The sequence below is a fragment of the Leucoraja erinacea genome, chromosome 32, assembly GCF_028641065.1.
Source record: "Leucoraja erinacea ecotype New England chromosome 32, Leri_hhj_1, whole genome shotgun sequence".
Classification (NCBI taxonomy): Eukaryota; Metazoa; Chordata; class Chondrichthyes; order Rajiformes; family Rajidae; genus Leucoraja; species Leucoraja erinaceus.
The window spans coordinates 10,640,435-10,661,831 of NC_073408.1; the positions used below are offsets into that span (position 1 = coordinate 10,640,435).

Sequence of the window (21,397 nt, forward strand, 5' to 3'; positions counted from 1 at the left end):
AATGGAAAAAGTTAGAATTGAAGGCACTACATCTGATAACACAAAGTAACCCAAGATAAATCAAATACATTTGGTTCAGTAAACATCATTGAAGCAAAAATAAAATTCTGGCAACGATATGAATGTGGAATTTTAAATGCACAATATGCCGGAAATACTGGGCAGGTTGGACCTAGAGAGAAACTGAGCTAATGTTTAAATGTTTACATAAAATGGGACGTGAGTGTAAGGTGATCAACATCAGGAATATTCTAAATTATGAGTTTATTAACTATAATGAAATCTATAATAATGAATAGATTAAAACAATATTGAGCCAAGTTTTACACAGAAATTAGGAGATAATAACAGGCAGCAAATACCAGTGGGAGTGGATCACAGGCTGTCATGTTGTATCACATACACCAGTGCATAACTTATACAGCACGGAAACAGGCTCTTCGGCACAGGTAGACCTTGCCAACTAAGATACTCACCTAAGCTAGTCCGATTTAACCAAGCTTGTCCCTTTCTCTCTCAACCTTTTGTATTCATGTATCAAAGTTACAGATACATGAATATGAAAATATTTCAACTGTCTTTTAAATCAGTCTGGAGAAGAGTCTCGACCCAAAATGTCACCTCCATGTTCTCCAGAGATGTTGCCTGACCCGCTGAGTAACTCTTGCACTTTTGTGTCTTTTTTCTTAATTACTTAATCTGGCATCTTATTCCACATACCCTGTGTGAAAATGTTGACCTTCAAGTTCTTATTAAATCGTTTCCCTTTCACCTTAAACCTATGCCCACTAGTCATTGATTCATTGCAATCTTGAGATTACAGATGCGCTTGGTCTGGTCAGAGCAGGCAATTCTCCCAAAGGTTAACAAATGACCTCTTTTAACGAGTAGACTCCATCGTCACCCGAGAGGGACATTGACATCTATGGTATCTATGGTATCTATTTGTTATTTGATATATGGGAGAGAGATTTTCAAAACAACAAGAAAAGCAAGGTTAAAGTTAACTCTGGGGAAAGACAAAGATAGAAGGTTACAGAGACATTGATAAATGATATATTTCAACTCCACAAGTAAACATTGTGTCTTGAGGATATAAAAATGCTCTAAGTACTATGTATTGTTGAAGCAGTTTGGGTCTCCTCAGACTGTTTCGCGATGTGAACTGCAGGCCTTCAATAATCCGACTTGTTTGATAGACGCACCACTGATCCATGAGCTGTTTTATTTTGTGTCTGTGCCTATCTGAGTAAACTGAGATATAGGGTATGGGTATAGCACAAAATAGCACAAATTTCCTTCATACAACCTCCATAAGATCACCTCTCAGTCTTCTCAATTCCAGAGAATAGAGTCCAAGCCTGTCCAATCTCTCCCTGTTACTCAATCTTTTAAATCCTGGCAATTATGATCATAAATCTTCTCTGCACTATTTTCAGTGAACTCAGGTAACATAGAATAAGGGTTTTGCAATATCCTGAGACCTTTATTCTTCATAAATTGTATGTGCTGGACAAATTAAATTGACAAAAGATGCTAAGAGGATATGTTCATAGAATTCTTTCAAAATATTTTGCAGAAAAATATTTTGGTCAACCAAGGTTATTTTAGATGCACAAGACAAAGTGTTTTTTTTTTAAAGAATTATTTGTGGACGAATGAATATAATAACAGATCACATTAAATTTGGGAGATTTGTGGTTAAATCTGAAATTAGGATTTTGTATTTAAGAATATAAATCATGAGTATAGGAAGAGTGAATTGCCTGAAGTATACTGACAATATAGATCAGCGGTTTAATCGTAGATAAGCTATGAAAAAGATTTAAAGGAAGTGGTAAAAGTGGGGGGAATTTGAGGAATTTAGAATTTAGTTGCAATGTTTACAATATTGATGAAAATATTTGAAAACTTAAGGATTGAGGGGATGGGTGGGTGAGTTAACAATCAGCAAAATATAAACTAGGCATTGCTAAAGAAGGAAAAACAGAATAGGATATAACTTAACATAAAATAAGATTTTTAGAAGCATAAAATTAGGGGTTAAGGACATTAAAAGTGTGTTCCAGCAACTGCAGAAACTAAAAGGGGAAATCAGGAACTTGCAGAATCTATGATTTGGTGTCCTTCAAAACAAGGGTCACAATGAACAAAATGGAAGATTTGGGAAAAGGGAAGAAAGCATAATTAATGGTCATTAGTAGCAGTAAATATGAAGAATAAAAGAGGGACTAAATGCCAACAGGTGCTTTATTTATTAAGATTTTGAAAAAGAGACGTCTTAAGATGCAAAAGTGACGTTGGGGTGATTTAAACCAGAGAAGCAAAGGGGACTAAAGCGTACACGCCAGTAAGATGGGTGGGTCAGGGCAGGTTCGAACCGTTCCTGTTCAGAGCTCTGTCACGCAAATTGACAATGTATAAATGTCAAAAGTTAGATTCTAAGAAATACCAGGTGTGACTGAAGGAGCTGGATATTGGTGGGAAATGGTGTGAGATTGTGGAAATGTGTTCTTATAGAAGGTGCCAGCTTTATGGGCATACATGCAAGTACAGTCAGATACAGGTACAATCGAAATCTTGCTTGCAGCAACAGCTCAGATACCTATATATAGATTCAGACAACACTCAATAAACATATATTATACAAAGAAAATTATGAAAAGAAAAAGACTGTGCAGAAACAAGACATTAGTGTAAAAGACAATTAGAAACGTAAGAGGTGGTCCGCGGTGTTACATGGCCAAACTAGGATTAGATTTGTGCAGGTCGATTCAAGAATCTGATGGTTGCAGGAAAGTAGCTATCCTGAACCTGGTGGTGTGAGACTGCAGGCTTCGCACTGCTAACATCAGGCACGAGCTAGAGAAGAGGGCATCTATCATCCTATATGCAGATGCTCTCAATGGAGGGGAGATCTGTGCCGTAATGGACTAGGCTGAGTCCAGAATTCCTTGCAGCATCTTATGTTTCTGTGTGTTAGACTTGGCATATATACAAAGCAATGATGCAACCAGTCAGATACACAAAAGTGTGCCTAGGAAGTTTGTTAGAGTGTTCAGTGACATGCCGAACCTCCTGAAAGTTGTAAGAAAGTAGTGTCGCCTTTGTGCCTTCTTCGTGATTATGTCTGTGTTCTGGGACCAGCACAGGTCATTTGAAGCTGCTGATCAAACACATGTGGTCGTTCAGCCAAGAACACCAAGCATTCAGGCATACCTGGCACGCAACATGGCTTATCAGTGAGAGAGGCATAGAATCGTATAGCATGGAAAAAAGCTCTTTGGCCCAACTTGCCCATGCTGACCAACATGCCCCATCTACACTAGTCGCAGCTGCCCGCATTTGGCCCATATTGCTCTAGCTTTTTCCTATCCATGTTCCTGTCCAAATGTCTGTTAAATGTATTTATAGCATCTACCTCAACAACCTCCTCCGACAGCTCATTCCATACACCTATGTGTAAAAGTTGCCTCTCAGGTCCCTATTAAATCATTCCCTGCTCACCTCAAAACCTATGTCCTCTGGTGCTTGATTCCCCCACTCTGGGTAAAAGTCATTTACCCTATCTATTCTCCTCTTATACACCATTATAAGATCACCTCTCATCATCCTGTGCTCCAATGAAGGGGTTAAAAAAAGAATGCAATTCTTATCTCACCTTATCTATTCCACCTTTTTTTCTCAGAAGGGACGTTTGTTGATATTTTTCTTTCCAAAATTAAGTATTGTTCCCTTCCTGGAAACCTTGTGTAAAGGTTGGCTTGCATTAGATGGACAGAGGCGTGAACAGAAACATCATCTACTTCCAATTTACTTTCATAATCCCTCGATATTGACATGTCCAGAATTGCTCACAATGTTCTGACTGCAAACTACCTGGCAAAGCCATTTAATTCACAAGGTCGGAGCTGAAGGCAGCTTTCATAGAGGTGATATTGATATATGGAGGGGACTGTGAAGATGTGGCCATGGTGGGATGTATAAACAAGGATGAGAATATAATATTAGCTGTTACGTTGGCTGTTACGCTGTTAATGTTCCTGCCTCGCAGCTTTAGCGACATGTTCAATCCTGACCTCAGCTGCTGTATTTGTAAAGCTTGCATATGTTCTCTGTGACCATCATAGTCATAGAGATACAGGCCCTTCGGCCCAACTTGCCCACACCGGCCAACCTGTCTCAGCTACACTAATCCCTGTGTTTGGTTCACATTCCTCCAATCTTGGCCTATCCATGTATCTGGCTAACTGTTTCTTAAACGTTGGGATAGTCCCAGCCTCAACTACCTAGGGAATTCCACAAGCCTCTGTGGCTACTGCATGGGTATTCCCCAAGCCCCTGATTTCCTCCCACCACAATGTGTTAGCTAGTAGATTAATCAGCTGCTTTAAATTATCTCTTGTGTGGGTGAGTGGTAGGAGATTCTGCACGGAGTCACATACATCAGCGAGCATAGAAAAGTACAGCACAACACACCCTTCAGCCACAATTTCAGAGCTGAACTTGATGCCAAGATAAACAAATCTCATCTGCTTGCACGCAAGTTGATGTGTAGATGGAAGATCCCTTGACTGGGAAATGAATGGAGGAAGGGGATTACACTGATAGGTAGCATAATACTGATGGGCTGAATGGCCTCCCACGTCCCACCGATATGTAAGAGAAATCAAAGGGAAAACTGAGACTTTGAGGTTTGCTTCTGGAGACTTTATTGCACGATATCATGGAGAGATGGCGGCTATTAACTGGTTCTCTGACTCTGGAGCAGAATTAGCCGACAGTTATACTGTGCAGTAAACAACTTTTATTTTGTCAGACACAATTATACAAAAACATACTTCGTCCTTGGCTTTTCTGTTTTCCTGTTATTTCCATCGACTATACAGGTATTAATTATTTCATTAATCATATTATACTTTTTGTTTATGTTAATCTTATTCAACAACAGATGATTAACACGTCAAACATAATACAAGGGCATCTTGACATTATTCTGTTTCATCTCTCAAGCAGACCGCGTCACTACCCCCTCTGCGAGCCGATCATAAGCCCCCATTTACTGCAACGTTTCTGCGCTACTAGAGGCAGACGGCGCAGGTGGTCTACCCGACTATTGCTCGTGTGTTTACACAGTTAACTATTGTGATCCCGCATTCAGTAACTTTCCACTGAAAAACAGGCTTCCTTATCTATGCGGGAAGATTAGGACGTCTCAGTGTAGACTTGAGTTCACAAGCTCTTCTTTGTGTTTAGCGAACTTGTTTTCTTAACGCTATGGGCCACACCTGCACCAGGCCTGTTTAGCCTAGCTCTGAAGGGTACATTCACATGGCTGGAGCTGCAGCGAGCGACTTGCCAGCCTGGCAAATACTCGCCAGCCCGCAAACACTCACTAGCCCTGGCTCCCCGTCCGCATCTGCCCCCGCAGCTGCTTCTGTTCCCATTCCTCCCTCCGCCCGGCTCTCCAACACCCACAACCAGGTTGCTCAGAGCACAGCAGCACCTCGTCCAAAGCCGGAGATATTAAAATATGTCTAGCTGCAGCGCCTCCCCCCCCCCGGTTCCGCGGCCCATGTACCCCTCTCCTGCCGCTCGCCGGCCTCGCTCATGTCCGCCGCTTCCCGCAAATCCTTAAATCGGACTGCCGCCGGGAGCAGGTCATGGCCTTACTTGCAGTGCTGTGTGACACTCATTCACTGCCCGTTCAATGTCTTTCAATGTAAATTTGCATGGGGACATGCTTTGGAGGTGTGTGGCGGTTCGGTCAAGTGAGAATAACAGAGAATAAGAATGCCGCTGTCTTGTCAACCGACGCGCACACAAGCCGTTGATATTAGTTTTGAAATTTTCGTTGATCATAGAATTTCTCATGACAGAGCGTGAGAGCGTGAGAACGTGAGAATTGGGCGAGATGCGTGAGTCTCACGCTCAATGCGTGAGAGTTGGTAGCTCTGACATACAACAATGTTATCTAACCAGGAGCCAATGTCGGTCAAAGAGCACAATGCATTCTGGAAAACAACCTTCCGAGTTTCTACACACTTGACACCAAATTCTGCTGAAGCAGAGAACGTTGACCACAAGATCTCTATCACTCCTGCGAAACAGAGGTTGCTCAGTTCTATTTGAGCTTCTGCTTCCCACTCCCTGGTTTTATACAGCAATAAAACAGAAAATGCTGAAGGCACCTGGCAGCTTGCTGCTGTAACAAGATAGATACATCTCTCCACTGATTGACCTGACTTCAACCTGGAAAAAGTTAACTTAAACTGATTTATGCTGCATTTTAGAAGGCATGAGGGTGCTTTGCTCCCTGCTAATCCCAGTGATTGCACCTTTCATTCTCAGAGTCTGTGAATCATCACTTCTCAAAAGGTGTTTTCTGAATCTCATTGAAAGGCAAACCTGTCCTTTGTCCTCATCTTGTGGCTAAACACAGAATAAACACTAAAATATCCTCCATCTATCAAATCTTTTCCATAGGTCATGTGTTTTTGAAGGCATGGACATACAGCATAAACATACCTGGGTAGGATAATATTTACAATGCCTGTAAATAGTTCCTTCTTTGTGCAGGTTGAGAGCATTTGAGAGACTTGTTAGGCCACTTCAGATTGATTGCACGGTCAATGGATTTAGCCACGTATTGATAAGAACAACAGACTTCCTAAAATTCAAAACTATTAATGAACAATTTTATCATGTGCAATGGTAGCTATGGACTCACGGATTCAAAGTTCTTCAGTGGCCACAACCTAGGCTCTACTGCAGTAATATAATAACTGCATTCAGTTAGATAGAGCTCTAGGGGCTAGTGGAATCAAGGGGTATGGGGAGAAGGCAGGCACGGGTTATTGATTGGGGATGATCAGCCATGATCACAATGAATGGCGGTGCTGGCTCGAAGGGCCGAATGGCCTCCTCCTGCACTTAGTTTCTATATTTCTATATTCCTCACCTGTATAGTGGTACAAGTAGATGGTTCATGCCAAATGTTTAGAACATTTGTAGAATCGTATTAGAGAAGAGCAGGCCTTTCAGTCCACAATGTCTCCACTGAGCATGATGCTTAGACCAACTCTTACCTGCTTGCACCTAATCCATGTTTGTGTGTCTGAAGACAATAGGTTTACAATCATGCACAACAGCTCAGGCTTGACAGTGTACTGTTGAATACTGATTGTTGGAGCTGGCTGCTGCGTTCTGTATATTAACGCATTGGCTAAACCTCACTGGGATTTGAATTGCAACGGGATATTCTGTGAAAGGTGTGGAAAATACAATTCTGCATTTTTATGTTTCTGCAAAGATAAATCTGTGACTAACTTGGAATACAACTTGAAGACATTAGTCATCACTGCTTGGCTGCGGATGGCCAGGGGTGATTGTTCATCTGTCATCGCACATGCCTGATCATTATTCCAATGAAATTCCAGTGAAAATGGCAAAAATCATTCCCAGAAATGAATGCCATTTATTAAGGCACCCCTTTGCCACGCAAGCCCAAGAGCTGCTCTGCACAACACCGGCTGATGCTTCCAAGGCCGCCTGGGTCAAGACGAGATGGAGAGACCAGTGGAAGTCTAGGCTACACCATCCAGGCTACACCATTACATCAATGACCCCATGGACGTCCCTGGCCAGGACCCGCCCCGAAAGCAGTGGACAACCCTCAACCGCTTGAGGACAGGCGTCGGACGCAATGGAGTAGCGATGAAGAGGTGGGTCCTCGTGGACAGCACCTCCTGCGAGTGTGGGGACCCAACACAGACAGTGGAGCACAGTCACCAGTTGCCCCAATCACCAGCCACCGAATGGTGAATCAGGTCTGATTGACCTGGACGATGCCACATTGGCCCGGCTCGTCTCAACGGAGCTGCAGGTCTAATAGACATACGACAGAAGAAGAATGCCATTTGGGATGTCATGCAAGATAGTTAGAAGTTAAAACCAAGAACTCTTCATTCAGCCTGCTGTTTTTGACGTTGATTGACTCAAAGTTGGAACTTGGGATATTACTAAATAACAAGGTAAAGAGGTCGGAGCAACGCAACAACTGAACTCATGTAAAAAAAGGTACACAAAAATGCTGGAGAAACTCAGCGGGTGCAGCAGCATCTATGGAGCGAAGGAAATAGGCAACGTTTCGGGCCGAAACCCTTCTTCACAATAGGTTCAGAGAGTAATACCATCCTTATGTCAACCATACAGTAGGAATCTTTCCTAATTCTACTTATTAGCACAGGGCTATAAATTTGGCATTTCATATGTTTGTCAGAGGCTTCGTCAGTGTTGCGATATTACCTAGTGCACCACTTTCACACTTATCCGACATCTGCAATCTCCTGTATCTTTAGGAATAAGATCTCTACCAAATGAATGATAGTCACTGCCCCAGGAAGCATGTAGAGTAGGTGCATTGAAAAGGTAAGGAGGATAAGTGCAAGGCTGGGAAGAAAAGGATGGGGGGCAGCTCAGGTGAAATTAAAGATAGTGTGGCTATTTAATTCACCCTCTTCAGTGCTCCATTTAGGATTACCACTATTCTTCATCACCAAGTATGTTATCTTCAGTCTCCAGATTTAGTCTTAATCTTACCACAAACTCCAGAGAGATACCTGGACAAGAATAATTGCAGAATATCTTGGAGTCAGCAGCAGCCTGTCTCCAAAAAGCATTCCATTGTACACGATACACGATGAAGCTATATTTTGTCCTGGAGCTCCCTCTCCTGGTTCACCGAGGCAAAGCATCTGGTGGAGGCCCAGAACATTGAAAACGTATATCTAACACTTAAAGGGCTGCGTGTGTAGGAAGGGATTGCAGATGCTGGTTTAAACTGAAGAGTGACACAAAACAGCTGGAGTAACTCAGCATGTCAGGCAGCATCTCTGGAGAAAAGGAATAGGTGACGTTTCGGGTCGAGACCCGTCTTCAGACTGAGAGTCAGGGGAAAGGGAAACGAGAGATATGGACGATGATATAGAGAGATATAGGACAAATGCATTTATGTATCAATTTTCATTGCTTAGGATTCTGGGCCTGTGTAATGCATTTCCAGTTCTAGTCACCATTGTAATTCCTGTTGAATAAATCTTTTAAAACATCCAATCCAACGTTAAACTAACGGGCTAAAATCCAGCTCAAACAATCATATTTAATTCGTCAAGATACATCATATACCTGAAGAAGGGTTTCGGCCCGAAACGTTGCCTATTTCCTTCGCTCCATAGATGCTGCTGCACCCGCTGAGTTTCTCCAGCATTTTTGTGTAACCTTACATCATATACCTGCTTTGAATGCATATAGTTGTTTAATTAGTCAGTTTAGGGAATTATTTTTTCTATATGTGTGTGCACACACACACACACACACACACACACTCACACACACACACTGAATATTTTTTTTCTCTCATTTATTATATGGTTTACAATGTTTACATATTCTGTTGTGCTGCTGCAAGTAAGAATTTCATTGTTCTATCTGGGATATATGTCAATAAAACACTCTCGACTCTCTCTCTCGCTCTCTTGACTCTTGATTCAATCTATGGATTTGAGCCCAGCAACAGTTAGGCTGTCGCCTATGTGAAATTACCAAGGAGGTCTGAAGAAGAGTCCCGACCAAAAACATCACTGATTCATGTGCTCCAGTGATGCTGCCTGACTTACTGAGCTACTCTGATTTTGTAAACCTGCATCTGCAGTTCCTTGTAGCTCCATGTTTGTCCAAGCTCTCATTACACCTAATACCCTCTAATCAATGCAGCACGTTGGTAAATCTCTTCTGCACCCTCTCCAAAGCTGTCACATCCTTTCTGTAATAGGGCAAACCTGTTTTCATCAATGTTTTGTCGTTGACTAAAGAGTACCATGTTTACATATCTACTGTGCTGCTGCACACTAGAATCTCATTGTTCCTTTTAAGGCCACATGATAATAAAACACTCTTGACAAACTCGATGCCCTTATATTTATTTTATTCCACCTTTTAACTTTGAATCCCCGTCTACAGTATTAACCTTTCCCAAAGGCCTGTTTCCATGCTACCTTTCATTAAAACCTTACGGTTCTTAGAAGGATCATTGGGGTAAATGCTTAGAGTCAGAGTTATACAGCATGGAAATGAGCCCTTCCACCCAACCTGTCCATGCTGCCCCATCTAATCCTGTCCCACCTGCTCGCATTTGGCCCATATTCCCTCTAAATCTTTCCTGCCCATGTCCCAGTCTCAATGTATTTTAAATGTTGTTACAGTATCGGTCTCAACTACTATGGAATGTTTACCCCCCCAAGAGGGTACACAACTAGGTGACATGGTCCCACAAGGCAAGGCCGGGCCAGATGTGCTTTGATAACCATCTTCACTGTCTACATTGCCACTTAGTGCCATCTGTAAACTTACTAATCATGCTTTTCGCATTCTCTTCTAAATCATTCATATAAAGCACAAATAGCAATGGGCCCTGCACCAATCCACGAGGCACATGGCTCCAGTCCGAAAAAGTCAATCACCCCGCTCTGCTTTCATGCTATGCAGAGTGGTGCCAGAGCATCGCGACTCTTTGCATGCCCGTCCCCAAAGGGGATCTGCTTCCTTTCATGAAGTCAATTGTATATTCAAGCAGCCAGCTCTCCCTGGATGCCATGCAATGTAACCTTCCAGAGCAGCTCACCATACAGAACCTCATCACAGGCCTTGCTGAAGTTCATATAGACTACAGCTTTGCCATTGTTAACCTTCATGGTTACTTCTTCAAAAACCCCACCAAATCCATGAGACACAATCTCCCACGACAAACCACCTTATCTATCCCTAATCAGCATCTGTCTATCCAAACGCATATACATCTTATTGCTCAAAGTCCTCTGCAGTAACTTACCTGGCACAGATGCTCGGCTCCCTGCTTTATATTTTCAGAGCTTTGCAATGAAGCCTTCAATGGAAGCACAACATTAGCCACAGGTCGGATAAGGTGGGCAAATGACAAGAGGAGAGAGGCTGGGGAAAGCTGAGATGGAAAGTGAAATCAGCAACAATTAATTAATGAAGATGCTGAGGAGGAGGAGGAGGAGGGGGGGGGGGGGGATGATGGCTTGAAAAAATGCGGTTGGCCTATGAGGGATACAAATGAGGTGATGATTTTGAAAGTGAAGGATGTAGAACAGTAAAGGGATTTAATGAAGTGTGACTGAACTGATATGGAACAGCAATACAACTGCTGATATAAATCAAACCACTGGGGGGAGCCCTACACTAAAGAGGATGCAACACCTCCCACTATACCTCCTCCCTCGACTCTGTCCAAGGACCCAGACAGTCCTTTCAGGTTAGGCAGAGGTTCACTTGCACCTCCTCCAACCTCATCTGCTGTATCCGTTGTTCAAGATGTGGACTCTTACACATCGGCGAGACCAAATGCCGACTGAACGATCGTTTCACAGAACACCTTCGCTGAGCCCGCCTGAACCAATCTGATCTCCCGGTTGCTGGACACTTTCATTCTCCTTCCCATTCCGACACAGATCTTTCTGTCTTCAGTCTCCACCATTGTCAGAGTGAGGCTAAAGGCAAATTGGAGGAACAGCATCTCATATTTTGCTTGGGCAACTTACAGTCCAGTGGAATGCATGTTGATTTCTCTCACTTCAGGTAGCCCCGGCATTTCCCCCTCTCTCTATCCCTCCCCCACCCAAGTCACACTAACTTCTCATTTTCATGCTACAAACAGCTTACAATGGCCTGTTTCCTTTATCATCGTTACTTATTTGCACGTCATTGTTCTGTATCTCTCCACATCACCGTCTATATCTCTCGTTTCCCTTATCCCTAACCCGTCCGAAGAAGGGTCTCGACCCCATTCCTGCCGCCTGTCCCGCTGAGTTACTCCAGCATTTTGTGTCTATCTCCGGTTTAAACCAGCATCTGCAGTTCCTTCTTAGACTAAAGAGGTTTGGAGCAACCAGCTTTACTTTTGTGAAAACTTTCGAGTTTTTGCGTTTGAGAGTTCACAAGTTCTTTGACAATGACAATGTGGAACTGTAGTCATTTTCCCCACAGTGGTATCTGGACCAGTCAGTGCCTGAGGTGTTTGAGGCAGTTCGCCTTTGAATGTTCCTTTAGATCTTGCAAAGACCTTCCAGTCATCATACTTGTTCATTCTCATTCCACTTTATCTGCACGTTATGTTCGCTCCTCACGACATTCTACTTTGCAAGGTTGGGTCGTTCACGATTGTGTTTTCCTGTGCCCGATTATAGTGGTCCTAGAATTATACGGAAGAGAAACGGACCCTTTGGCCCATTGAGTCTTTGTTGACCATTTATAACCCTACGACCACTAATCCCACTTTATTCTCCCACATTCCCATCAACTTTCCCCAGATTCTATCCATCACCTTGGAGCCAATTTACAGTGTCCAATTAAACCTATCAACTGGAGATATTTGGAATGTGTGAGGAAACCAGGGCACCCAGAGGAAACCCACGCAATTACAGGGAGAGGAAGCAAACATCACACAGATAGCTCCAGAGGTCAGGGTCGACTCCAGATGACTGGAGCTGCAAGGCTAGTACTACGAACTATACCACCCAAAGAGCATTTTCCTGACTGTATATCAAACCTGGATTGTGGTAATTGGGAGTTCTGAAACACTTCTTCTTGCCAGGATATTCCCCATCATGAGCCCAATGTAGACTCCAGCTTACGTTCCCCACTGAAGAAGTGCTAAGTGTTAGCAATATAATGCCCCTGTCCCACTTAAGAAACCTGAACAGAAACCTCTGAAGACTTTGCGCCCCACCCAAGGTTTCCGTGCAGTTCCCGGAGGTTCCCGGAGGTTTTTGTCAGTCTGCCTACCTGCTTCCACTACCTGCAACCTCCGGGAACCGCACGGAAACCTTGGGTGGGGCGCAAAGTCTCCAGAGGTTTCCGTTCAGGTCTCCTAAGTGGGACAGGGGTATGACTCTCCAGATCTTGTCCTTGTACTGATATGGAGATGAACTGTGCAAGAATAACATTAGGACCAACAAATTGAGACAAGGAAGTAATTGAGAATAAACATTTCATTTTATAATCAGACATCAAGTCTGCTGTGCATTTTAGGCAAATTGGACAGGTGCTGATGCTCTGATCAGAGATACAGTACATCTCTAACGACAGTGTATCTAATTATAACGTTTAAAATTCAGTTTTGATGCAATAATCCATGCAAGGTGTAACAGTAAGCGGTGGTGGATATTAATACACTAAATGAGCATTTTTCCAGTCAGAATAGAGGAGAAACCCAATAAAGCTGCTGTCTGTCTTTGTGCTTGAGTAAATCCCGTTGTACTCCCCCACCACCACCTGCACCCACACCTGCTCCCCTGGGTTCAGGTGGGTGAGGGCTCCACCCGATAGCGAGACTGGCTTTGGCCAGTTGGCGAAGTACTGGAAAAACGAGGAGATGGTCACATTGTTCTTCATGATGTCAAACTGCAGGCTGGTTCGGAAAACAGTGCAGTGCACCACAAAGTAGTAGAGGCCGGGGATCTCGCAGGTAAACTTCCCCGTGGCTGGGTTGTAGTGGTGCTGGTCATTGTGCAGAACCACATCGAACTGGACCGGCTCGTCAGTCAGGGGGAAAATGTGCGTCTTGGAGCGTTTGGCACTGAACGCGGAGTTGAAGCTGGGGGTGCCGGCTCCTTTCGCTCCCTTCTCCCCAGGTATCCCATGCATCCCGTCATCACCCAGCTCCCCCTTTGGCCCAGTGTAGCCTGGAAAACAAAAGCATCAATTAGATTATTACAATCAAATTCTTTGCTTCAACCCATCCACCTTGGTGGCCCCATCATTAGGGAAGTGAAGGCCAGCCAACTAGGGATGAAAGCTACTACAATGTTCTATCTACCCAAGTCCATATCTCCAAGTCCTCATTATTGATAGGTTTTTCACCTCTGATGCCATGCTGTAATACCCCTGCTCTTTTTCTGCAACATTGACACCTTCTCTAAGTGGCCAGCCAATACCATAGAACAGAACATTTCCACACAAACAAATGAATCATTTGTTTCATTCATAATGGGAATAGTAAATTCATAATGGGAATAGTAAATCTATTGGATGTACCGAGAGCGTTTCATGTAAGGAACTAAGTGAAAGATTTAGATTGCTGTCATTTTCCTCAGTGGATGAATATTGAAGGATAAGAATTAATTGGATTAGTTTCCCCCAGTAACTTGAGCAGTGGGTTTGTTCAACTGACAATGCCTGAAACTCAGCATTTGCCACACTCATAACTCCAGGATCAAAACTACATTCATTTTAAATGCTCAGTGGCCACATTTTACCAATTCACGGAGCGTTGGGTTGTACAGAGCAGGAATGAAATAGATTGTGCTCCAAGTCAAGATAGAATTGATACAGTTGTCTTCAGTTGTCGCAGGCTCAGGTAGAAAATAATTCAGGTGTACACATCTGTTAGATGTGGGCTGTAACTAGTTGTGGAGGTGATGCAATTCAGTCAAATAGTATAAAGAAGAAACTGCAAATCAGCATTGCACCACTGTGTTTAACTCCAAAAGATAAATTAAATGTGCAATATGATGCTTTATAAGAAACGAGGCTGGGTAATATCTGGATCCCTATATTCCTTTAAGAGCTCTGCTTTCTGTCAATCCAGGACTCCAATGCATCTCCACTCCCTCCACCAGTAATAATGCCTTCAGCTGCCTGAGCCTCAGATTTGGAATTCTTTCTGAAACTTTCCTCTGTTAAAATGCTCTTTAAACATCAAACATTGATTGAACTTTTGGTCAGTTTTTACCATCTTCTAAAGAGAGAGCATATCAAATTTGGTTTTACAGTCCGCTGCTGCTGTTATGTGGCTTTAGGCATTTTAATATAATTCAGGGCACCCAGCATACAAATGCAAGCTATTGCTGTTGAATTGTTAACTTGGCTTTACAGGGACTGACTAGCTAGTTACGTTCCAGAAAACCATGTTCTTATTCCACCATCAGGGAAGCTGGTAGCTTGAGTCAGCAAACATCAGATGCTTCAAAAACAGGAAAGGAAAAAAAAATCAGTTTTCTTATAATTAAAGTCTCAGGCTGTCTCTGTAAAGGAGTTGCACACAAATCACAATGTCCAAGTAAAATTGTAGTTTTAGTTTCAGTTTTAGAGATACAACTCTTTCGAGAAACAGCCCTTTCAGCCCGCCAAACCTGCACCGACCAATAATCCCCGTACATTAACACTATCCTACATGCAAGGGACAATTTACAACTTTTACCAAAGCCAATTAACCTACAAGTGTTTGTATTGTGGGAAGAAACCGGAGCATCCAGGCAAAACCAACGTGGTCACGTGGAGAACGTACGATCTCCTTACAGCCAGCAGGGATAGCCAGGGTCAAACCCGGGTCTCTGGTGCTGTGAGGCAGCAACTCTACTGCTGTGCTACCGTGCCACGCCTAGAATGTATTGGATCTTTTGAAAAACGATGGGATCGGGGAACAAATAAAGCAGTCCCTGAGGCTTTTTCCAACTTCCTTTCAAAAATAAAATAAAAAGTGAATCACTCCTGCCTGGCCCCTCACTCCTGCCGACCAAGTTTTAAACTTCCAGCTGAATTTAATTAAGAACAGTAATAAGCGATCAAACTCTGATGCAATGCGGGGGATGGAAATAAGGTGTTTTATTTACAGAAGCTCGCTTTGAACTTGTGTTATAAAGTTGATGCAATCTCTGTTAATCCACTGTAATACTTTAGTAAAATATGTCCATCTCTAGCAGATGGCTTCAGATTACATTGATTTATATGAAGCGATGTGTAATGGTTCCACTAGTGGGAGAGTCTAGGACTAGAGGGCATAGCCTCAGAATTAAAGGATGTTCTTTTAGGAAGGAAACATGGAGACATTTCTTTAGTCAGAGGGTGGTGGATCTGTGGAATTCTTTGCTACAGAAGGCTGTGGAGGCCAAGTCAATGGATATTTTTATGGCAGATAGATAGATTTTCCGGTTTAGTCACGCTTGCCGCATGCAGGTCGCATGCTCATGGGACCGGCCCTTTAAGCTGATGCCACTGTCTGCGAATGCCAAGCGACCACATTGGAATGCCATGGAGAATGAGCACTGGCAATGCAACACGTCATAGGAAACATGTCTGACATGGGAAGGGAATATACTGGACCTTGTGTTGGGAAACGATTCTGACCAGGTGACTGGTGTTTCAGGTCAAGGCCAGTTGGGGAAAACAATCACCTCAATAAGTTTTGTGATTGTTTTGAATAGGGAGAAGGCCGAAACTTGCATGAAAGTACTGAATTGGAATAAGGCAAGCTACAGCATTATTAGACAAGAGCTTGGGAGAATACACTGGGAGATATTGTTATTGGGCATGTCTACATCTGACGTGGGCAAAGACCAGTTGATTGAAATTCAGAACGAGCACTTTTTTCCAAGGATGGAAAAATGAAATACGAGAGGGCATACATAGCTTTAAGATGAGAGGGGGAAAGTTTAAAGTAGATGTGTGGGGCAACTTTGTTTTTGTTTTTTTTTTACACACAGATGGTGGTGAGTGCCATGCATTTATGATAGTGGCATTTAAGACTCAATTGGATATGCATATGGATATGGACTATGTGCAGGTACATACGCATGCTCTTGGCATCATGTTTAGCTGGACAGAAGAGCCTGTTCTTGTGCTGTAATGTTCTATGACAATCGGGAGTACTATCTTCACCCAAAGAACGCAACTACTCTGAACCTTGCTGTTCTAAAATTACTTTGTAACCTCATTGAAGGGATTGTTTGCTAATTGCACATCTTACTTTTTATATTACAACCAGGAATGTTACTGAAGCTTACCTGTGTCACCTTTCCCTCCTGGTATTCCAGGCATTCCATCCCTCCCACTTCGCCCATCCCGACCTGCCACCCCTGGATGCCCATTCCGTCCTGGAGTCCCTGGAATTCCCGGCTGACCAGCACAAAATCCAGTAAGTACATTGTCTGCATTGTTGGGCGATGCACATGATAGCAAGCAGAACAGGAAGGACATGACCAGGGGAGTCATGCTGAGGCTTGTGGAGGAAGTCTGACCCTGTAGAGATAAAAGGAACTACATTTAGGCCTTGGCAAGTGGATCTCCCTGCTCCAGAAATCAAATTCAACACCTGAGAAAGGCTACAGTGCAATGTTATGGTCATAGAGTTGTACAGTATACAACATGCCCTTCATCCCACCTTGCCCATGCTAACCTTTATCCCCATATACACTGATCCCATTTGCCTCCTGTAGGCCCATATCTTTGTATGCCTTCCCTGTTTAAGTACCTGTCTTAATGTCTCTTAAACTTAGTGATTGTATCCAACTCCATCACCTCCTCTGGCCAAGAGTTTCCGATATCAATTGCTCTGCATTAAGACAGCTTTCTCTTCACATTCCTTTAAAGCTCCTTCCTCTTACCTTATGCCTCTTGTTTTTGATATGTCTACTATGTGAAATTATTCTACTTATCGATAACCCTTATAATGTTAAATACCTCAATCAGGACAGCCCTCAGCCTCCTTCGCTCCAGGGTAAACAAGCATGGTTTATACAGCCCCCCCCATAACTAAAGTGCTCAATTCAGACATCTTGATGCCTCTCCTCTACATTCTCTCCAGCACAACCACTTCCTATTGTGGTGACCAGAAATACACCCAATGTTCCACGTTTGATCAAACCAGTTTTTTTAAGTTGTAAGATAATAACCCTACTTTTCCATTCTATGCCTCAACCTATGAAGGCAAGCATGCTATTTGCCTCTTTCACCACTGTGAGTGTAACAGGTTTAAAAGCTTACCCCCCACCGGTATGAACATTGACTTCTCTAACTTCAAGTAGCCCTTGCTTTCCCTCTCTCTACATCCCTGCCCCCTTCCCAGTTCTCCTACCAGACTTACTGTCTCCGACTACATTTTATCTCTGTACCACCCACTCCGCTGACATCAGGTCTGAAGAAGGGTCTCGATCCGAAACGTCGCCCATTCCTTCTCTCCAGAGATGCTGCCTGTCCCGCTGAGTTACTCCAGCATTTTGTGTCTATCTTTGACATTCTTTCATTATGTGAGTGGAATTGTCTTATTTAACAGATTGCTCCAAGCAGGTCAAGGGGAAATTTCATAAAGATGTTTAGAATCATTCAGAATTTTGTAAAAGCAACAATAAAGAGATTTCGCTGTCAGGACGGTCAGTAACAGAGAACACAATTTAAGAAACCAGCAAAAGAAGTAAATGGATGATAAGATAATTTTTTTTTTTAATCTGTCAAGTTGTAATGATCTGCCATGCACTGCCTGAAAGGTTAGCGAAGCAGATTCAATGGTCACATTCAAAAGGAAAGTAGACAAAATAAATGCAGTATAATGTGAAAAGGGCCAGGGTGACATGCCCAGTGGATAGTTCTTTGAATAAGCCTCCTATCACCTAGGTGTGAGAATAATGTCTGTACTGTGTGATATTGCCTCTCTTTTAGAGCATTTTAAAACATGTTCCACAAAAATGCATCTTCACTTGCCCATTTTCCCCGGATTTTGGGAAACAGGGTAATATAATGAGGGGTTGTCAGCGTGGTGTGGTATCGAGAGTGATGCTGCCATTTGCAATCTTTCCTTCCAATGATGTGAATCCCAATGCCTGTTCCTGCCTCTCTGCAATTTATTCCACCCTCAATGCTGCCTGACCCAAATCAATGCGGCCCTGCTCCCCATTCTGTGTTGCTGGAGTCAAACCCCTGAATGCTGCCAATCCTTATTCGATCTTATCACAACCCAATGTTCAGATTCAGATTCAGATTCAACTTTAATTGTCATTGTCAGTGTACGGTACAGAGACAACGAAATGCTGGTCCCAATTTATTGCCACAATGCTGCCAGTGTGAATTCCCTCATCTTACAACCCCAATTCGCCAATCCCTTTCAGCCCAACAATTTGACAATGTCAGTCACATTCACCCTGCCCAAGCACCCCCCCACCAAATGAACCCCCTGTTCTGATGATAGACACAAAATGCTGGAGTAACTCAGCAGATCAGGCAGCATCTTTGGATGAAAAAAAGAATACTGGACGTTTCGAGACAGAACCCTTCTCCAGACTCCCCCCTGTTCTAAGGTCCTGCTCTTGACAACATTGTCTCGACCTTGTCCATCCTTCAAATCAGCAATGATCTGATACCAGGCCAACCAGCGGCCAGCCTCTTCCCTCACCAATGGTCCTGTGGCCATTGACTTTGGTAGCTCAGCTTTGGAAAAGGAGGAGCAGGTAGCACACATCTGGCCGAGCAACTGTGCAAAACCCGGTTGATGTACACCAAGTACAACGTAGCTGGCCAGTGTACAGACCTTCATTGGCACGCTGCATCAGTGCCGTTCTAGTGCACACTTCAAATATCTAAATATATTGACTTCCACTGTCAGCAAACACAAAGGGTGAGGTGAGGATTTGTGAAGAGTGAAAACTGGGAGACTGTTAATGCTCATCACATGATTTAAGGAACCATCTGCTTAAAATAATAATGATCCTTGATTTATCTCATCGGATGCCGATCAAAGAATTAACAGTAGGTAAGACAGTTTTGGTATTGCAACAAGCTGCTGTTCATTGACTGGGGAGCACGGCAGGAATCTGAACCAGGAGTAAGTTGCAGGTTATGAGCCCTCTATTAAATGACTTGAAAGCCGAGGCTCCTTAATTAAAGGAAATGCAAGCTCAACTCTGAACGCCTCTTATTATTTCTCAGTACTGTTTATGAAATGTTTTGACCAAAGCAATCTCAATTCTGCTAATATAACCTCAAACCTGCCACAAAACAAACATGAAACATTCAACTGCCAAAGGGAAGTTTAGACAACCATTTTAAACATATGTAGTGGGAAATAACACACCCAAATAGATCATTCCAACAATGTGCAAAACATCCATCAACATTTTTTTGCCTTAGAAATTAATGTAAGTATAACCATTAAAATGTTCTTCATGACATCAACTCCCAATCCTTTTACTATTAAGTGAAACAAGAACCCATGTATTCAACTTTCCATATTCTCAACTGTTTATTACAAACTAAAATACTGCTCTGCAATGGGAGTCCATGTATGCAACAGTTAAAACTCTTCTCTAAACGCCGTCTAACTTCAGTATATCCACAGAAAATATTTTAACTCGAGCCACGGCCAACATCTGGGACACAATCCCCAACAGCTGGAGCATGTTAAGGAAGTGCTCATATTGTTAATAAGATTTAAGTTCCATTCCTTCCAATGCCATGGAAATCAAAGAAACACCCTTTAAGTAATACGTTAAATAACTCACCATAAATGTGCACAGTTTTACTTCTGGAAGAAGGGTGAGAGAGTTGATAGTTCTTTAATACCCACAGCCGGTGTCAGTATGGTTCTTAGCCGTCTCAAAGTCTCCTGATCAGATGGCTTCTCCACTCGACTCAGTTCAAAGGGAATGAGTAAATTTTTGCTCATAGGCTCAGACTCCAGGAAATGGTTGATGTGCTCAGAGGCAGAGCCAGGAATAGCAAAGCAAAAAACAGTAGGTCAAGAAAAGACACAGAGGCTGAGAACAGACCGAATTGCACATTTAAATGTGGAATTGAATGAATAAAAACAAATCCATTCCCACAGGGCAGTTCCTCTTTCAAAATTTTGTTTTAAGATAATGGGTATGAACTAAAACAGATAATCAAAGCTGTTATAATCACATAACATTCTAAACCTACTGCTCTTTGACCATTCAGTTCTAGCCAAGAATTAATAACATATTCAAAGTGAACATCGCAATCCAACATGGAGGAAATGTTCTATTGACAGAGGTGTTGTATTTTAAGTGTTAAGCTGGTTCTTTCACCCAGGACTTTCTAAGGAAGTTAAAAATATGATTTGAAGTTATTTCCTTGTCCTGGGATCAAGATTCCTTGCTTAATAATCAAATAATTTATCGTGCACAAGGTGCTGGTGAGTAAAGTGACAGGACACTACATAAATGCAAGACAAACACAGAAGATGCAGGAAACAGCAGGTCAGACAGCATCTGTGGAAAATTACAGAGTTAATGTGACAGACTGAGGAGAGCTTTTGGTTTTGTTTCAGATTTCACCATCTGTAGTTTATTTTTATACAAATGCAAGAACTTTTCAAAATTCATTCTACTTATTAGACAGTACGAGAGGCATCAAATGTCTACATGCAGCCGAAAGTAAAAATGACCAGTAACTGAAACCACGTAAAAATAAAATTCATTTCTGTACCCAAATTTCATCAGTTATTTGAATTGGCAAAATTATGCAACGCAGCTAGTTTTCACCATGTTCAAAGTGGATTTGTCAAGCCATCTTTCACTCCAGCATTTTC

At 42.7% G+C, this 21,397-nt stretch overlaps 1 protein-coding gene across 1 annotated transcript; it reads right to left on the reverse strand.

The window, feature by feature from the left end:
- Positions 1-13,055: 13,055 nt before the first annotated feature.
- Positions 13,056-20,726, reverse strand: c1qtnf5 (C1q and TNF related 5). The gene is made up of 3 exons (XM_055660712.1): positions 20,349-20,726; positions 16,863-17,097; positions 13,056-13,763 (listed from the first exon to the last, which is right to left on the reverse strand). The coding sequence occupies exons 1-3, from the start codon at positions 20,349-20,351 to the stop codon at positions 13,246-13,248; spliced, it is 756 nt and encodes a 251-aa protein (XP_055516687.1). The 5' UTR covers positions 20,352-20,726; the 3' UTR covers positions 13,056-13,245.
- Between the last annotated feature and the right edge of the window lie 671 nt (positions 20,727-21,397).